This window comes from Chionomys nivalis, chromosome 19 (genome assembly GCF_950005125.1).
Source record: "Chionomys nivalis chromosome 19, mChiNiv1.1, whole genome shotgun sequence".
NCBI classification, from domain to species: Eukaryota; Metazoa; Chordata; class Mammalia; order Rodentia; family Cricetidae; genus Chionomys; species Chionomys nivalis.
Genome location: NC_080104.1, coordinates 32,568,520 through 32,588,336, shown reverse-complemented (window position 1 = coordinate 32,588,336; position 19,817 = coordinate 32,568,520). Strand labels below are relative to the sequence as shown.

General features: G+C 42.2%; 2 protein-coding genes across 2 annotated transcripts in view; one reads left to right on the top strand and one right to left on the bottom strand.

Moving 5' to 3' along the window:
* Positions 1-2,219: 2,219 nt before the first annotated feature.
* Positions 2,220-10,946, bottom strand: C19H2orf15 (chromosome 19 C2orf15 homolog). Its single transcript, XM_057751875.1, has 2 exons — positions 10,838-10,946; positions 2,220-3,263 (listed from the first exon to the last, which is right to left on the bottom strand). The coding sequence occupies exon 2, from the start codon at positions 3,186-3,188 to the stop codon at positions 2,931-2,933; it is 258 nt and encodes an 85-aa protein (XP_057607858.1). The 5' UTR covers positions 3,189-3,263; positions 10,838-10,946; the 3' UTR covers positions 2,220-2,930.
* A 537-nt stretch (positions 10,947-11,483) lies between these two features.
* Tsga10 (testis specific 10) overlaps positions 11,484-19,817 on the top strand; it is an 89,825-nt gene continuing 81,491 nt past the window's right edge. Inside the window, exon 1 of the mRNA XM_057751269.1 lies at positions 11,484-11,575. Coding sequence (XP_057607252.1) covers positions 11,519-11,575 — 57 coding nt within the window. The 5' untranslated portion in view covers positions 11,484-11,518. The remainder of the gene's footprint in view (positions 11,576-19,817) is intronic.

Genomic DNA, 19,817 nt, shown 5'->3' with positions numbered 1-19,817 from the left:
CACCCTTCATCTTCAAAAACAAGTCAAAGCTGCTCTCAGGACAAATCAGTCTTGGGAAAAAAACCAACAACACAGTTTTACATAATACGGTGTAATGTATTATGTAAATGCAGGGCAGTGCACAAGGGCATCCAAATTAAAAAAAAAAAATAGGTCCGTCTCATAGTTCCACACTTTGAAAAGTTGATCTGTCCCCAATCTACAGCCCTCATTCCTCCATGAAGCCTCATTGCGTCTGCTCCCACCTTTTGTCTTGGTCACATCTCACTTCATCCCCTCCCGCTACATTGTCCCATCACTATATCCTGCTACACTCCATCTGGATTACCACTGCCATCATCTATCTGGATAACCATTTAACTATAAGTTATGCCACTCTCAGAGAAGTCCTCCTAGTTGCTGCGATCGGGTTTATGTTACAGCTATGGTGGCTTTCTGATGCTTTGCTTTTTTCATGGCACCGCATATTTTGTATTTAATTGCTGTATAATGTTGTCTTCCCTCTTGGCACCTCTGTGGGAGCCCATGTGACTCAGTCTCCATTTGGAGTCAATTGTGACTTAAAAGTCATTTGAAGCCGGGCGGTGGTGGCGCACGCCTTTAATCCCAGCACTTGGGAGGCAGAGGCAGGCAGATCTCTGTGAGTTCGAGGCCAGCCTGGGCTACAAAGGGAGTTCCAGGACAGGCTCCAAAGCTACAGAGAAACCCTGTCTCGAAAAACCAAAAAAAAAAAAAAAAATCATTTGAGTTCAAGCTCACCTGCTGTGCCTGCAGCTCTGAGGGCTGTGAGAAAGTTCTGATTAAGCCTGTGGGAAAGAACATTTTGCCCACGAGGATAGAACACGCTATCTAGTAGAAAGAATACTGCTGATGCCAAACCCTGGGAACATAGAGATAGAAATAGAAACTACTTGCTGCTTACAGGGTTCATGTGAGAAATAATGAACCTGCTTGTGCTTCCTCCCAAGGACAGTGCAGGGAGGTAGTCAGCTGACTATACTGCTCTTTGTTCTGCCTTCTGCCTTTAATCTGTATAAAAGCCAGTTCTGAAATAAACTCGGGGCTGGGTGATATTCATGAACAGACCTCCCAGATCTATCCTGTGTTTTCTGTTTCAATTTCAATCTGCCATTTCCTCAACCTCGTGCCCTCTTCCAGGTACCCCAGCTGACTTTGTTGGAGCATGCTCCAACACACCACTATACTATGAAGGCAGTGGCCACTTTGCTATAGCCCAAGAATGACCCTACAGTAGGTGAATTCATTACTTTACTTGTTGCTTTGACAAAATATCTGGCAAAAGCAACGTAATTCAGAAGGAACCGTTTATTGGGGTTTATGGTTTGAGGGTATAAGGCATGACAGTGTGAGGCAGCTGGTCACACTGTACTAGCAGCCAGGAAGCAGAAAGCAGTGGCACCAAAGGTATGAATGCTAGCACTCCTCTTACAGTCTTTATCCAGTCTGGGAGCCCAGCACACGGAATGACGCCACCCACATTCAGAATGGGTCTTCCCACCTCATTTCAACTAACCCTCCCTAGAAACTTCCTTAGAGACACACCCAGGATTTGTCTCCTTGGTGATTCTAGAGCCTGCCAAGTGACCTATCAATATTAGCTGTCACAGTGAACAACAGATGACTTCTGCAATTTTTTTCTCTGAAGAATTATATTCTGGGTGCTTGAGAGGTGGATTAGTGGTTAAGAGCACCTCTTCCAGAGAACCTGGGTTCCATTCCCAGCACCCACATGGCAGTTCACAACTGTAACCCCAGTCTGAGAGGATCTGATGCCCTCTTCTGGCCTCAATGGGCATCAGGCACCCACATAAGCCAAAGGTATAAATGCAAGCAAAATATCTGCATATATAATAAAATTAAAAATAAAGAGAGAAGAAAAAAGAGAATTAATTATGTTTTGTGAAGGACAAAAAGAAGTATATTCCATTTGACTATGTTTTTAACGTTAGGTTCAAGATTCATTTCTTTAAAATTGGCCTGCCTCATAAAATATTGTTCCCCTCCCAAACCGACATGCCTTTTCTCTATCTTTTCACTAATATTAAGAAGATAATGTAATTAGACAATAGATGCAGTCATTAAATATTAACCTACAGGAACATGGGCTGGAACTCAGTAGCAGAGTTGCATGCTAGCATGCTCAACACCTTGGATTAAATCCCCAGCATCAAACCAGAACCAAACAATAATAAACCAACCAAGCAAACAACAAAAACCCATGTATTATATAAACCATTACAATTCACCATATATGTAGATACAAAAGGGTTTTCATTCCATCTGCCATTGTTTGTGACAGTACTTTTGTTTCGCACTACAAATATATTAACAACAGATACAAAATAAGTTTTTGCTTTTATTATATGAGATATTGTTATAAAATGGTAGTTACTACAAGTCAGACATTCAACTTGGAAAGAACTCTGCCCTCACTCTGAAATGAAGGTAGCATGGCCGAAAAAGATGTAAGAGTGTGAACTGCTTCTGAAGAGAGATGTTCACTGTTCTTTTCTAAGGAGCCAATCACAGGGCTCTATCACAGAACAGAAAGACTTCCTGAACACGTAGAAGGGTAAAGGATGCCAAAGCAAACTTCTGAACTGGAAGTGCAGCATTTGAAAGTACTTTGCCAGAAAAGGTGAAATAGTCGTGCTTTGCTTAGATCCCCTTATATACTACTTGCTAAAAATGTTTATTATAATTACAGTAAAGTGCATTAGTACCAAACACTGATAGTAAAAATAGCTGTGGTGTTTGACAGGGATAGTATACTCTGCAGAAATCTACCTTGGATTTGGTAGGGCCTTTCTCTCTTCCTCCATTTTGTTAGGCTTCCTAATGGACTTCAGCTACATTGAACTCATCCTCTAATCAAAAGCAAATTTCTTTGGTAACATGCCCAGGTAACTTCATTCTAAATCTGTCACTACCAGGCCATCGTTTTCCTTCACGAAGCCCATGGAATTCCATCCGGTGTCAGTTCCTTCCCCTCTCATGCAGTTTTCGTGGCTTGTGTCTTCTAACTTGATTTTGTTGGTGTTCTGAAATAACCGAGTCACTGGTTCCAATCCACTCTTCTCAGCTCCTTGCACTAAGTGATCGTTCACTCCCGAATCCACAAGCACAGCAGATGTGTGAGTGGCAGCTTTACTCAGCAAAAATCCCATTGGGATGGCTGGTCAACCATCAAGGGAGCGTGAGGGCCCCTTTTAAGTAGTGGAACTTCTTCTTCAATTTGGTTACTGAAAAGAAAATCAGGTAATAAGTGAATGCAATAGGAATGTCAACAACTTCACAGCAATGTTTCTTTAAGTGGAATGCTCTACTGGGGCTGAAAACACAAAGCCACCTTCTACCTTCTTTTTTTTTTTTAGGAAAAGATTTTAATTTCATTTTTAATTAATGTGGCTATGTGTGGGTTTATGCATGTAGGTGCAGTGCCCAGAGAGTGCTAACCCATACTTAATAAATGAAACCTTGCTTTTGCATTAGGAAGTGTGACTCCGTGGTGGTCTTTTTGGGGGTTTTAGGACTCAGGCACAACATTTGGGGTCTCGTCCGGAATTCCCAAGATCTCTGGGCCCTTACCCCAAAGGTTTCTTGACCAGAAGAGGGTGCTGGAGCCCCTAAAGCTAGTTACAGATTGTAAGCCATGTGGACGCTGAGAATGCGGGTCCTCTGCGGGAGCACTACTCACTAGTTACAGATTGTAAGCCATGTGGATGCTGAGAATGCGGGTCCTCTGCGGGAGCAGTACTCACTCGTGCATCATGAGTCATCTCTTCAGTCACCATTCACACCTGTTCACATTTTCTTTTAGAGAAGTTATGTAGGGCCTATCGATTTCTTTTAAGGTCTTCTAAATAATTATATTTATTTATTTTTGTGTGTATGTACATGCGTGTGTGTGTGTGTGTGTGTGTGTAAGCCAAAGAAAAACTTAGAAAACCTGTGAGAGTCAATTCTCACTCTCGACTATGTGGGTCCTGGTATTGAACTCAGATTACCAGGCTAGGTGACAAGTGCCTGTTCCTACTGTCCATCTTGTCGACTTTCTTGAAGGTATTATTCTAAATTAATCAATTTGTTTTCTTTGGTGTGCATGTGATGTTTTGCCTGCATGTATATATGTATACCATGTGCATGCCTAGTGTGCATGGAGGCCAGAAGAGGGAACTGGAACTGGAGCTACAGATGTTTGTGAGCCACCATGTTGGTGCTGGAAACCAAAGCCAGGTCCTCTAAAAGAGCAACAAGTGCTCTCAACTGCTGACTCCAATCCCTGAAAGTTTTTAAGAGGGAGATTTTCTTGATTTTATATCTATTCCTTTCCAAAAATAATGTAACTAATCAATTTCTCTGTCATATCTATCATTCTTAATAATAAAAACTTTTAATTCATTAATGTGTTATATAAATAATCACAAAACATCCTTAGCTACCAGGAAAATTCAAATTAAAACTGCATTGTGATCTATCTTGCCCCAGTCTACTGCCAAGGAGTCAAAGAGCAACAAACGAGGTTGAAGAGGAGAGGAAAGGAAGAATCCTTATTCACTGCTGGTTGGAATGGAAACTGGGGCAGCCGTTAGGGAAATCAGTAGGGAGGGTCCTCAAGAAACTAAATAGAAACACCACAGGATCCTGCTGTATCACTCGTGTGTGTTCCCAGGGGGATCTAAGTCACTCCAGGGAGATACTCGCACATCTCTCCACTACTCATTAACAGCCGAGAGCAGACCCAGCTTGGACACCCAACAACGGGCAAGTGGCACATATCCACAGCTGAGTTTTCTTCAGACATGTCACGTGCAGGAAAACGAATGGAACTATACAACATTATAAGCAAAATAAGCCAGGCTTAGAAAGACGAATACAACACTTCTCTCGCATGTCTAATGTGCACTTTTGAAGAATATACATATGACCAGGGAGATGGCTCAGAGTATAAAGCACGTGCCATCAAGCATGAAGATTAGAATTTACATCCACAGAGAAGCCGGGCAGGCATGACAGCTGCTGGTCATTCCAGCACCTGGGAGACAGTGCATCCTGCAGGCAGGTTGGCTAGTTAGACTAGCTAGAATTAGACGGCTCTAGGACCTGGGAGAGATCCTGCCTCAATAAATAGAGCGTTATCAAGGAGGGCACCAACCATCAACTTCAGGACACCCACGCATACACACATATGTGAACGTGTTCCCATACACATGTAAACACAAGCACACGTAAACCACACATACATGCCAAAAGTAAAAAACAATAAAGAAATCTATATGTCATGAAAGTAGAAGGGAGAGTACTGGGGAGGGAGGAAAGGAACAAGTGGGGTGTCATGTGGGGGCAAATGTGAGGAGAAGTGCAAAATGGGACTTTGCAATTTTATCTATGTATGTATGTAAATTTTATATAAGCCCATTATTTTGCATTCTAACTAATCTAAAAATTGAAAACGAACTTTCTAAGCCTGAAAACAAGCAGGAAAAACTATATAACCTGTAACCAAGAGACCAGAGAAGCTGATAGGAACACACCTAGAAATGTCACGAATTACAGAATTTAGTACATGAATACTTTAACACAGTTATTGAAACTATTTTATGTATTCTCAAGATAAAGGTAAAGCAGAGCATGCACCAGATGTTTTGTTGCTGCTGTTTTTTGAGACAGGGTTTCTCTGTGTAACAGTCCTGGCTGTCCTGGAACTCCTTTGTAGACCAGGCTGGCCTTCAACTCACAGAGAACTGCCTGCCTCTTCCTCCCTAGTGCTGGGATTAAAGGCATGTGCCTTCACAACTAGCTCTTTACTTTTAGTTTTTGAGAGAGGGTTTCCTGTGTAGCCCTGGATGTCTTGGAACTTACTCTGTAGACCAGGCTGGCCTTGAACTTGAAGATCTGTCTGCCTCTGCTTCCTGAGTGCTGGGATTAAAGGCATACATCACCAGTGTCTGGCTTAGACAGGGTGTGTTTTATAATGGAAGATTTCTTTTAAAAATCAAACTTTCAGCAATAAAAATATAATTTTAATTTTTATTGTAGAGATTTATTTTTATTTTATGTGTTATTTAGGTGTTCTGCCTGAATTTATGTGTGTACCGTATGCATGTAGTAACTGTGGAGGCCAGAAGAGGGCATCAAATCCTTTCGAACTAGAGTTCAGATGGTTATGAATCACCTTGAGAATGGTAAGAATTGAACCTGGGTCCTCTAGAAGAGCAGCCAGTGTTTTTAACCACTGGGCTATCCTTTCCAGTTCCATACCCTTTTTTGAAACTGGGTATTACATAACCCAGGCTAGCCCTGAACTCACTGGAGGGGATACTGGCTTTCATTCCTGATCCATCTGCTACCTCCCCAATTCTAAAATTACAAACATGTACACAAATCCTGAGTCCAGAAAACAGTTTTCAGTTGAATAGAGCTGTGGCTGAGGTTAGCATGAGCAATGGAAAGAGTGGAAACTCTGCAGAAATGGGGAAAATGCTAGCAGAGGGTTTGCCCGGCACACAGGAGGTCTTAGGCCCAATTGCCTTCTGTCTCTGCCTCTCCCTCCCTCTCTCTCCCCACAAACATACACTCTCTCTCACACACACGTGTATCTAGCTGCATGCATGCATGCATACATACATACATATGTATATAACATAGCCATGGAAAATATCAAATTTAAAGAAAACAGCAAAGTAAGTTGTGGGAACAGACAGTATCAAGTAGCTTAACATATGTGCACTAAGAGGCCCATTTTTTTTTTTTTTTGAGAGACACAGAAAAGGCAAAACAGAGGATTTTTCAATGAAACTGTTAAAATGGAGAAAGATAGGGAAACTGAGCCTAGATTCAGACAAACCTCGGAAGAGTGAGGAGGGCTAGGGTTAAGGTGTGAAGGGGTGGAACACTCACCACTCTTTGGGTTTCCAGGATATTCTCTTCCTTGGTTTAGGGAAGAAAGCTAGTAGTCATTGATAGGAAAACAAAAGAAAATCTTTACAAACTCTTGGCCTTAAGAGGGATCTTTTCCTTGCATTCTTTCTAAAGAATCTGTAGTAACCCCTAGGGGACATAGACACAAAGGGCTTAACTGTTTTAAAATTCTTTTTCTAAGGGGTTGGTTAATTTGTGTTACCTTGACACAAGCTAAACACATCTGGAAGGGAGGAGAGGGCATCTTCATTGTGGAATTGCCTCCAACAGACTGGCCTGTAGGTGAGCTTGTGGGACAATTCCTTGATTAAAGAAGAATGTGGGAGGGCTCAGGCTGCTCTGTTCAGTGCTGCCTCTGAGCAGACAGCAGATGGCTGAGCCCATAGGTGGTCAAGGTTCCTGCCTTGACTTCCCCTAATGATCGACTGTGATCAGGATGTCTAAGACAAATAAGCCCCTTCCTTCCCAAGTTGATTTTGGTCATGGTGTTTATCACAGCAACAGAATGCAAACTAGGACATGGTGGGGATTATGCTCCCTCAACTCCAGCCAAGAGTGGCTTTCATGGGAGGAGCAAAGGTTTTCCCCAGTGGGTGTTCTATCACTAGCTGCACTCCCAGCCCAACGGGTAAGTTTTGAAATTGGTACAATCTTTCTTATTTTTTTTCAATAATCCTACTCCAGATTCCTGAGTTCAATTTATAGATTACATATTATTCCCCCTAACTTTTCAGGATTCTTTGAGAGCCCATACTTCTTTATTACTTTTTTTAATCAATTACTATTATTTCAGAAGAAACACATTCCCTGGGTCTTCTGTCCTTTTTATCTAAGAGCATTTGGACATTAAAATTAATTTGGTAACTGTAATGGTCTGTCCTGTTCCTTTAAGAGATAAGCCACGCCCACTTCCTCCCTGTTCACCAAGGCAAACTGATCATCAGCTTCCAGCCTGAGTCTTTTCCTTTTCCGTCTCCCTCTTGAAGAGGTAGCTTCTGTCTCTCCCCACTTTTCCCCTTCCCCCTTCTCTCTGTCTCTCTCTCTGCTCTTTTCCCTTCTCCCCTTCCCTTCCATAACCCACTAAATAAATATCTAACCTCACTCTGCATGGCATACCTATCTGTCTTTCACCCACCATGTGGCTCCCTGCCTGGGGACAGCCACAGACCTGTGGTGTGGTCTCATGGCGTGCCCATCTGTCTGTCTCTCCTCATGGGACTTGCTGCCCCTCGTGGCTCACTGCAGTTACTTGGGGAACTGTGCTCTCCTTGGGACTGGCTGCTCTTGGGACCTGCTGCCCTCTACCTGCCCCTGCTCAGGGACCTGCAGCCTGGTCTCAAGGCCCGCTGTCTGCTGCATTTTACTCAATTCATTATAACAACATCTAGTTATGCTTACAAAGAACATAATTTATGAAAATAAAGGGTATAAAGATAAAAATACCTTATGAAAAAATACGGATCCTGAAGAACAAGACAGTTATAAATTAGCACATCTGCTTGTTTGTGTTACTTTATAGAAACGTGAGTACTCATGCAAGAGAAACAAGAATTCTGATGCCTCCTCAAACACGATCTTGCTTTCTGAACGCACAGTTTAAACTGTAGCATCACAAGACAGCTGCAAAAATCTTGTAGGAAAAGCCTGGAAGACGTGATCACAGTTTATTCAGTATGTGAGTTTAAAAAGCCTCTGAACAGTAAAGAAAGGAAATTAGCAGCCTAGTGAACACAGGCTTATTCATACAGTGTGTGTGTGTGTGTGTGTGTGTGTGAGAGAGAGAGAGAGAGAGAGAGAGAGAGAGAGAGAGAGAGAGAGAGAGAGAAAGGGAGATATCTTTGCTAGCTGTACTTCAGACAGGAGGCTATAAGCTAAAATTAAAGCCTGGAGAGATGGCTCAGTGGTAAGGAGCAGTAGCTGCTCTTCCAGAGAACTTTTTATTCAATTCCCAGCACCCACATGGTGGTTTGCAACAACCTGTAACTCCAGTTCCAGGGAATCCAATTCCCTCTTTTGGCCTCTGTGGGTGATGGGCATGCAGGCATGCATGTGGTACACAGGCATATATGCAGACAAATCACCAGTACACATAAAATAATTAAAAAAAATTAAAGCTAAACTTTACAAAGACGAAAAAAATTACCCCCCCCAAGAAAGAAATGTCAACCAATAAACGGGCTAATGAAATGGGATATTTTCAAAAGAAGAAACATACATGACCAACAAATGTTTTAAAAAGTGTTCACCAGCATCAGATGAATGGAAATTAAAACTACTTTGATATTCTATCTCACCCCAATCAGAATAGTCATTATCAAGAAAAACGATTAGGCCGGGCGGTGGTGGCGCACGCCTTAAATCCCAGCACTCGGGAGGCAGAGGCAGGCGGATCTCTGGGAGTTCGAGGCCAGCCTGGTCTACAAGAGCTAGTTCCGGGACAGGCACCAAAACTACAGAGAAACCCTGTCTCGAAAAACAAAAAAAAAAAAAAAAAAAAAAGAAAAGAAAAACGATTAACAAATGCTGAAAGACTGTGGATAAGGGGAGCCTTGAACAGTGTTGGTGGGAGTACAAACTATATGAACACCTTGGAAATTAGTGTGAAGATGTCTCAACCAAATACAGAACCTTAGGACTCAGCTATACGGCTTCCAGCACATGCCCAAAGGTCTCCATATCCTCCCACAGGGACACCTGCACATCCATGTTTACTGCTGCTCTATTCCCAATAGCCAGGAAATGGATCCGGCCTCGATGTCCCAAAGAGATGAATCAATAATAAACACCACACACATACAATGGCATTTCACTTCGCTATAAAGAAAAATGAAGTCATGAAATCTGCAGGAAAATAGATGGATTTGGAAATTATTTTAAGCGAGATAACCCAGACTCACTAAGTCAAATACTACATGTTCTTTCTCGTATACAGAGTCTATCTTTAAATATATAAGTAGGGGGCTTGCAGGATGGCTCAGCGATTAAGAGCGCTGACTTCTAGAGGTTGTGAGTTGAATTCCCCCCGCAACCACTTACTAAGGTGACTCACAACCGTCCATAATGAGATCTGGTGCCCTCTTCTGGCCTGCAGGCACACATGCAGGCAGGACACTATACATAATAAATAAATAAATCTTAAAAAATTATATAAGTAGGGGGTATTGAAGGATGTGAATGTGGGTATAGGTCAAGGTGAGGGACAAAAAAGTGGCTTAGGGAGTAAGAGAACACTTGTGACATGGAAACAGATGGGGGAGGAGTAGAAAGACAAAAACAGGGAGATGAGGAGAAAAGGGGCAGAAGGATCAATAGAAACAAATTATGAATGCAAATGCCGCAATGCAACCCATTTACTTTGCATTCTAATAAAAATAAGTAAAAACGGAATAAAGTAAGCTTCAGAGTAAGCTGGATAGAACAGGTGAAGGGCCCAGAAGCACTGAGGGAAAATATCTTTTCAAGCTAAACTTTAAATATTGGCAGCATAGACCAGCGCTCATTTCTTTCCACCTTTTCATTTCAAGATGTAATTTTAACGCAGCTGGATAGTTAAAATTACCACACCAGTTAAGCTAAAAGAAGGCAGAAGTCGGCTTCCTGATAGAAGCCAAACTTGGGGTAAAAACCTGGATACAGAATTTAACATCTGGCGAGGTTTTATATCTTTTCTTGTTTTTCCATCGCCAGTCTTCCTAGAGAGGGAACTTGGAGGAGGGCTGGCATGTGGAGAAGAAATGCCAGTTTGGATAGTGAGCGTTTATTGCGGGGTCTGGCACTTCCCAGTTCCATCCTGCTTGGCTGGGCAGACCTGACCCAGACCGAGGGGTGGCCCTCAGCTGTCACGCTCACCAGGACAGACCAGCTCCCTCTGGGAGGCTGCAACAGGGTACCCCACCTGCAGGCTCCCACAGAACAGCTTCCTGACGGTGTCAGGAGCTGCGCAGCGGAACAGCTCTAGGGAGTAACCGTTCTGCTCAGCCGGGAACGCTCGGGCTCCAGCGACGCGCTGAAAGCCTGGCGGAAGCAACAGGTATTCTAGCACCAAGGGGAGGCGCGACTGCGCATGCGTGCTCTGGCAGCTTCCGCAAAGGCCCAGGCTAGAGGATGGTTACTAGGAGACGGGACGCACGGGTCGGCCATCTAGGCGCTGCGTGGGCGTGCGCCTGCGCGGCGCGGATGGGCCAGGACAAGGCCTCTGGTCGGAGCCCTAGAAAGGCGGGCCGGCGGCTGTACACGTCCCTACGTGCTCCGGTGTGCGCGCACGATTTGTAGTCCCCGCGAGAGGGCGTGTCGAGCCAGGTACGCGTGCGCACGGGGGCTGGGGGCGCGCCGGACGGAAGTGGAGCGAAGGCGCCGGGGAGGTGGAAGGAGAGCCCCCCTCAGGTACAGAGCGTGAGGGCGGGGCGTCGGCCAGCCGGGAGCTAACCGCTCCCGCCCTCTTCCCTCAGCGCCCCGCCGGGCCTCCGCCTCCGCCGGGGCGGGGCCCACGGGGTGGGAAGGAGGAGTCAGGGGCGGAGGATGGAGGCTGGGGAGGGCTTGGATCTCCCGCAGGGCGGGCGGCCCTTCAGTAGCCGGGATGAGCTCCGGGGAGCACGATGGCCCGGGAGGCCGGGGGCGGGCTCCAGAGCTCCAGGTAGAAGCCGAGGAGGTGCACCGGGCTAGAGGAGAGCCCCTCCGGGGCGGCTGCAAGAGGGTGGGGAGAAGTGTTGGGGTCTGATGGTGGCCCGGGGTGGGCTTCGCTGCTTGAGCGGCTGAGTCGCGGGTAGCCGGCCGTGGGGGGGCGACGGCTTCCAGGAGCAAACCTTTCTGGGGAGTTAAGGATCGAGCCCAGTTCCTATGGTGACCGCTTCGCTTCCTGCCTCAGCTGGGTGTTGAGAGACACTTGTTTTGCTTAGAGACAGTGGAGTCAAGCTGAGGCTCTTGGAAGCTCAAACTGCCTTTTCCCGACTCCTTGTCCCCTCGGTCTCTTCTTAATAGACTGGGAGGCAGGTGAAGGCGGAGATTGAGATTTTGCATGAAAATCTCATAATTTCTTTAAGAGTTTTGCATAGAGAAAAGGCAGGATAGGCTGGCTTTTGTTGGAAAAGTTATTTAAGTCTCAAATAGGTGGCTGTCGTGCACTTGATACCTAAAAATGCCGAAGTACATGTACATATTATATATGTGTTTGTATATAACCTTCAGTCAAGGATTTAGACTTTAAGAAAGTTTGCACAAGTGACGGTGTTCTGTGTTTTCTTATCGCGCCCCTCCCTGCAGATTTGCGTGTCCCATGATATTCGTTGATTTATTTATTTTTTTATTATTCTTTTTTAATTAAAATTTCCACCTGATATTCGTTGATTTAAACTTATTCTATAGTTTTCAGGATTTCGAGTACATTTTGTCCACTTCTGGAAATTAAGCCACAGTAATTCAAAGTAGAATAGGTTATTTGTTATTATAAAGGGCAGTTATCACATTTGACTCTGCTTCAAGAACAAAACACAATTGTTTTTTTAATTGAGCAATGCACTAAATCCTTCGATCTTAATTATTGAGAAAGAGATAAGAAGATAATACTACATCAATATTTCTTTCAAACTCTAAACCTTGATATTATTTAATAAAACTTTCAAGAACATGTTTTACTTATTTTCTAAAAGAAGAATCACTGTTGTAGCCCAGAATATAAACAGGCACAGAAAGTTTCTGTTATCTGCCTTCTGCCTAGTTTGTTTGAAAATAATTCGGTTTTAAAGTCCTCCACAAGTAGAGGCCACTAGAACAGGTGTTATTAATTCCCTCACGGGTCACAGGCCCTTCGCTCCCCAGATTGGCAGTGTTAGCCATTTTCTTGCTTTCCCTAATAATTCGATCATCATCTTATGTGAATACACACCTTATAGTCTGCCTTGTTACAGAACTTTATAGAGTCGGAACAGGTATTCTACAGCTACTTTAACTTAACACTTAAAGAATTTATCCTTGTCGGGCAGTGGTGGTGCATGTCTTTAATCCCAGCACTTGGGAGGCAGAGGAATCTGTTAGTTTGAGGCCAGCTTGGTCTACAAAGCGAGTTCCAGGACAGCCAGGGCTAAACAGTGAAACCCTGTCTCGAAAATCTAAAAAAAAAAAGCAAAAAAGGAAAAAAATTATCCTGATGCTTCTAGTTAGTTTGCTGGTTGATGTTCAATTGTAAAAGTATTCCATGATTTACTGTTGGTGGATACTAGGGCTTTAAAATTGTTTTTTGACAATACTCTTTGCCAGGGTTATGGATATTAAAATATATCCACCTCGTGTTTTGAAGGAAGGCAGTTTGAAAGGTGGTTCTTTTTGTTTTTAGTTACCACTGTTAGTCTTAGTTTTAAATTACTAAATCCCTTTGATCCAGAAAGGCCTTGGGAAAACAACTAACTCCTTTCTCGTGTTTCTGAGAGGTCTTGATTAACACTACCTCTCCAAAGGTCTTTGTTTCGTGCTGCGTTGAGGAGATAAGTTGATTCTTTACTCTAGAGACTGCATTGTAGAAAGGAGAAGAGTTGGAGGTTGGATCAGAATCATTAGAAAGTTTTGTTGTTTTGGTTTTCTTTCTTTTTTAATCTGTAAACTTTTGGAGAGAATCATAATTAAAAGAAAACAAAAACTTAACCTAGTTTAGCTTTTGCAGAACCAGATTTCAGAAGTGAATAGAAAACATTCCAGTATTTTCAATTATTCTATCAATATAATAGACATTTGCCAAATATATAATATGTATTTCAGTTTGTTTATGTGTTATGTGTGTGCTTGTGTATGTGTTATATGCACGCATATATATGTATGTATGTGGAGGCCACAAGTTGATATCGGTTTCTTTTTTTCCTCAGTCCCTCTCTACCTGATTTTTGGGGTAGTGTCTCTCACTGAGCCTGGAGCTGTTAGTTTAGCTAGTCTGTCTGCACAGCAAGTCCCAGTGGTCCTCTAGTCCCTTGCTTCTCCAGTACTAGGATTACAGGTGCACATTCCACTGCTGTGCTTAGTCTTTTTACGTCATATATTTTTAACTACTTTATAAAAGTTATATACAAATAGTCTGTTTCATGATGGCATTTCATACATATACATTGTATCTTGATCCTATATTCCTCCTTATCCTTCTCAACCTTTCTTTTTTTTATGGTTTATTTAACTTTATTTTTATGTGCATTGGTATGAAGGTGTCAGATCCCCTGTAACTGGATCTTCAGACAGTTGTGAGCTGCCATGTTGGTGCTGGGAATTGAACCCAGGTCCTCTGGAAGAGCAGTCAGTGCTCTTAACCATTGAGCCATTTCTCCAGCCCCCCTTCTCAACCTTTCCATACCCTCCCCCCCCCATCAAGACAGGGTTCCTCTGTAGCATTGGAGCCTGTCCTGGAACTAGCTCTTGTAGGTCAGGCTGGTCTCGAACTCACAGAGATCCACCTGCCTCTGTCTCCTGAATGCTAGGATTAAACACGTGTGCCACCACCACCTGGCCCTTTTGATATTTTTAAACATAAAATCTTAACTTCAAAGTCCCACTAGATAGGAAGTCCTCAGATACTTTACCCCTTGTTTAAATTAACTTATCTGTTCTTATGCTGTGTCACAGTATAGAACACATTGTTTACCTGGATTTCCTCATTTCTTCATCCCTTTCCCCCTCTACTAATCAACAGTAATTTATGTCTTGTTTCTATGCTGTAGGACTTCATCACTTGCATAGACTTTAGGGAATTCCTTTTCTTAAAAAGAAGTCATATTTGTGTGTGTGTGTGTGTGTGTGTGTGTGCATGCTTGCGCGTGTGTGTATGCATGTATGTGCCTGGATGCTTGCTTGCCACAGTATGCACATGGAACAGGGCACATATAGAAGTCAGAGGGCAGCTTGTGAGAGTTGGTTCTAGCCTTTCATTATATGGGTCCTGGGGATCAAACTCAGGTCATCAGACTCAGGCACAAGTGCCTTTACCCATTAAGTCGTCTTACTGGTTCTAGCTTTAGGCAAATATTGAAGTGATTATGTATATTAGGTTAGATATCACTTGTCAGAAATGCTTAAGATTGGCTGAGCGGTGGTGGCACATGCCTTTAATCCCATCACTCGGGAGGCAGAGACCGGCAGATCTTTGAGTTCGTCAGCCTGGTCTACAGAGCAAGTTTCAGGACAGGATCCAAAGCTACACAGAAAAATCCTGTTTTGAAAATCAGAGAGAGACAGAGAGAGACAGAGAAAGGCTTAAGATTAGAAAAGTTTGGGGACTTTAGGATATATCATGTACGTGATACTTCCCAGGGATGGAGGCCAAATCTAAACAGGACATTCATCTGTAGGTAACTTTATGTAACACTTTTGGTGCACCATATTTTTGACTTTAGCCACTCTAATGAGGTCAGGTATGGAAATTTTCATTTGTAGCATCATGTTTCTCAGAAAGTTAGAATTGGAAGCATTTCAGTTTTGACTTCAGATTAAGGATGCTCAGCTATTATTTGCATTTTCTTAAGAGACCCAGTGTTTGATTCTGAAAGGGCTCTCTTGAAAAGAGTGAAGCATGCTTTTCTTCTTTTGGCAGTGTACCAACTACAACCTCAGTTTTCCTCTGACTTTTATTCTGTCTCTTTGGTTCTTGCAATTGTGCTGATTAAAAGCTTACATTTTATATTTTGATCTTAATACTTAATTCATTTATTAGTCTTCAGGTTTGCTTTCACCTCACAACAGAAATGGCTTTGTTTAATCAAAATCTATTATTTTGGAAATGTTTTATTAACTCTAAATATTTTATTTGGCAAAGACAAATGTTTCATAGAGCAACTTTGTGGTGGACATTTTTTAAACATAGCAGCCAGACAATAGCCTAGACATCTTGGGATTTGTATTTTGTTTTTGTTTTTTTCGAGACTGAGTTTCTCTGTAGCTTTGAAACTCACTTTTGTAGACGAGGCTGGCCTCAAACTCACAGAGATCTGCCTGCCTCTGCCTCCCAAGTGCTGGGATTAAAGGTGTGCGCCACCACCGCCCGGTGACATCTTGGAATTTATAGAAAGAAATACAGTAAACAGGTGAACAAATAAATAGTATGATTTCAAGAGTGACGAGTGCAAATAGCCTAAGTAGAGAGTGGTCAGGAGAGAACCTACTTTAGGAAGTCAGGGAAGAAAAGACTTTTTAACATTTGAACCAACAAGCTGAGGTTGAGATGTCAGCCAGGAAAAGGCTAAGGAGAGACCGTTCTCTGTGGGACTGTAGGGAAAAATGGGAAGAGAGCATGAAGTCAATTTTGCACTGCTGTAGCAACACATTGTATGCTGGGTGGATTGTAAACAGCAGATATTTAATCCTAGCAGTTCTGCAGGCTGGGAATTCTTAAGATCATGGCAGCAAAAGATTTCCTATCTGGTGGGGGCCTGTTTCCTGGTTCATAGATCCCTTACTGTTTCCTCATGGCACAAAGTGGGAGAGAAGACTGAGGCCTTTTCTATCAGGGTAATTAATCATGGCCTCGTTTGTTTATTTTGGTTCTAGGAATTAAACTCAGGGCTTTAAGAATGCTAAGCATGTGTTCTGGGAGCTAGGATTTCATCATATGAACTTGAGGGACTTACAGTTTTTCAGATCAGAGCAACACATTAAAGGAACAGAAAGATAAACAGTAAATCTGATCGATAAATGAAGGAGAAAGTATTAGATCTTTAAAGAGAAGGCAGGGACCAACTCATACAGGGTCTTTAGAAGTGTGGATTTTATCCCAGTTGCAATAGAAAGCCATTGGAGTATTTTTGATCAGCCTGTCAACATTTTAAAGGATTAACTTGATTTTAGGGTGAAGAATAAGTTTTATGGAGCAGGAAGACCAGTAGGAAACTTGCAGGTGTGGGAAAGGTCTCGGATGTTCTTAGAAAATTCTCACTTTTTAAAATTTTTACTTATTTTTATTTTATGTGCACTGGTGTTTTGCCTGCATGTATGTCTGTGTGAAAGTGGAACTGGAGTTACAGACAGCTGTGTGCTGCCATATGGATGCTGGGAATTGGACCCTGGTCCTCTGGAAGAGCATTTAGAGCCTTAACCATTGAGCTATCTTTCCAGCCCCAATTCTCACTTTTTAAAAAAGATTTATATATGTATTTTATGTATATGAATGCCCTATTTGCATGTATTCCTGAATGATAGAAGAGGGCATCAGATCCATTACAGATGCTTGTGAGCCACCATGTGGTTGCTGGGAATTGAACTCAAGGCCTCTGGAAGAGCAGCCAGTGCTCTTAACCACTGAGCCATTTCTCCAGCCCCAAAATTCTCAGTTTAATACAATGAATGACTTGATCCAGAAGGAGAATATTACTATTCTAAATGATGTAATTTCTTAGATACTGCTAAGTAAAACGCTATGGAGTAGTGGGGCTACTACACTAACCTGGAAAACTTAGAGCATTTGTTCTAAGTTAGATATACACTAATTAGTATACACTTGTACAGTAGATGTGCATCTGTACGGTAAGTTTCTAGCGATGAAATTATTTGAATGGAAGCTATATGTATACTTCTAGTGTTAATAGATTTGCATAATTGATTTCCATAAACTATCATTTTATATTACCACAAATGATTTATAGGTATGATAAGTTAGATATTCTAACATTTGAGTCTGGGGAGATGGCTCATTGGATAAGAGTGCTTGCTGTGTAATCCTGAGGACTTGAGTTTGAATCCCGAGCATGTCAAGGTGATGGCTAAAAGGTGTCTTCAGAATTATTTTAATTCATATCACATCTCACTAAAGCAGTAGTTCTCAACCTTCCTAATGCTGCGACCCTTTAGTACAGTTCCTCATATTGTATTGACCCTAACCACAAAACTATTTTGTTGCTACTTCATAACCATAATTTTGCTACTGTTATGAATCATAATGTAAATATATGATATGCAGGATATCTGATATGTGGCCCTTAAAGGGATCATGATCCACAGGTTGAAAATCACTGTTCTTAAAGGTATTGTTGAATGTTTATGTAAATATTCATATTCTTTTTTCAATTTTTCTGTTAGGATATTTCTTTTCCCCTTTTATTTATAGAAATTGTAAATGTTTTAGATAAAGTATCCCCTTATGGATGGCTGGCAAAAGCTAACATGGAACTAATGGTTAACATAGTTGACAGAAGGAGGTTTGGAGGTAACACTCTTTGTTTGCTACTAACTCATGTTTCTTCAGGAAAGTGATAGGCTAGAGCATGTGTCTTTTAAAAAGCATACTCAGTATCATAGTTTTATGTGGAAAACAGATATTTTTTTCCTTTTTTAATTTTGGGGATTGTATTTTAATTATAATAGTTCCCCTTTCCCTTTCCTCCCTCCAAAGTCTCCCATATTTCCTGCCCAGCTCTCCTTCAAATTCAGAGTTTCTTTTTATTATCAATTTCCATTACGTGTGTGTATGTACATATATATATGTGTGTATGTTTATATATATGTACATACACACACACACACATATATATTCAAATTGTAACCTGTTGAGTCCATATAATGTTACTTGTGTATATGTGTTCAGCACTGACAGTTTGGCACCGGACAACCAATTGTTGGCTGTTCCCTAGGGAATACCACTCTCCTGCTCCCAACTTTACTCAGTTGCCTGTAGTTCTGTGTCGTGTTGACACCTCACTGGCTTTTCTCTGTCCAATTTGACATGTTTGTTAGTGTCGTCCTTGTTCAACTCACACGTAGGTGGTCACATTGGTGAGACTTTGTGGGTGTGACTTCTGATGTTACTAGGAGACACCATCTCACAGCAAACTCCCTGATTCTCTGGCTCTTACAATCTTTCTGCCCCCTTGTCTGCAATGTGTGGGAGTGTTTTGTAGTTGTATCCATTGGTACTGGGCTCCACAACTCTGCATTGCTTGGTTGTGGTTTTCTGTAGTGGTCTCCATCTGATGTAAAGAGAAGTTTCCTTGATGTGGGGTAAGGATTACACTTATCTGTAGCTGTTAGGACAGATGTTTATAGATTGTTGTTAGGGATTATGTTGGTTTAGTAAGTTAGTAGTAGATGAATAGAATTAGTAGATTCTCCTCTAGTAATCATGATTTCACTTGCATTGGTTAGTTATCTAGGTTTTCAGTACCAGTCATGGTATCTCTCTTGTTGAATGGGTCTTTTGTTTTTTTTTAAAGATTTGTGTGTGTTGTAGGAAGCTGCTTATTCGTTTCCTGGTTGCCCAGACTCCTGAAATAACCACACAGAAACTGCATTAATTAAATCACTGCTTCGCCTATTAGTTCTAACTTCTTATTGGCTAGCTTTTATATCTTAATTTAATCCATTTCCATTATTTTATATTTTACCATGAGGCTCGTAGCCTACTGGCAAGGTTCCAGTGTGTCTGTCTCTGGCGAAGGCTCCATTACTTCTCCCTGACTCCGCCTCCTTTCTTCCATCATTCAGTTTAGTTTTCTCCACCTAGCTCTACTCTACTGTATCGTAGGCCTAAGACAGTTTCTCTAACCAACGCTATTTGCAGCACACAAAGGGGAATCCCGTGTATGTGTGTGTGTGTGTGTTTGTGTGTGTGTCTGTTCGAGCATGAGTACATGTGTGCATGGGTACACAGAGCAGCAGAAGGAGACATTAGGTCCCTTGGAGCTGGAGGCATTTGTGAGCTTCTCCCCTCCCCATGTGATTGCTGGGATCTGAGTTCCAGTCTTTTTTTTTTTTTTTTTTTTTTTTTGGTTTTTAGAGACAGGGTTTCTCTGTGGTTTTGGAGCCTGTCCTGAAACTAGCTCTTGTCGACCAGGCTGGTCTCGAACTCCCTGATTAAGCACTCTTGACTACTGAACTATCTTACTTGTCCCAGGTTTTATATTATAAATTCTTAACAATGC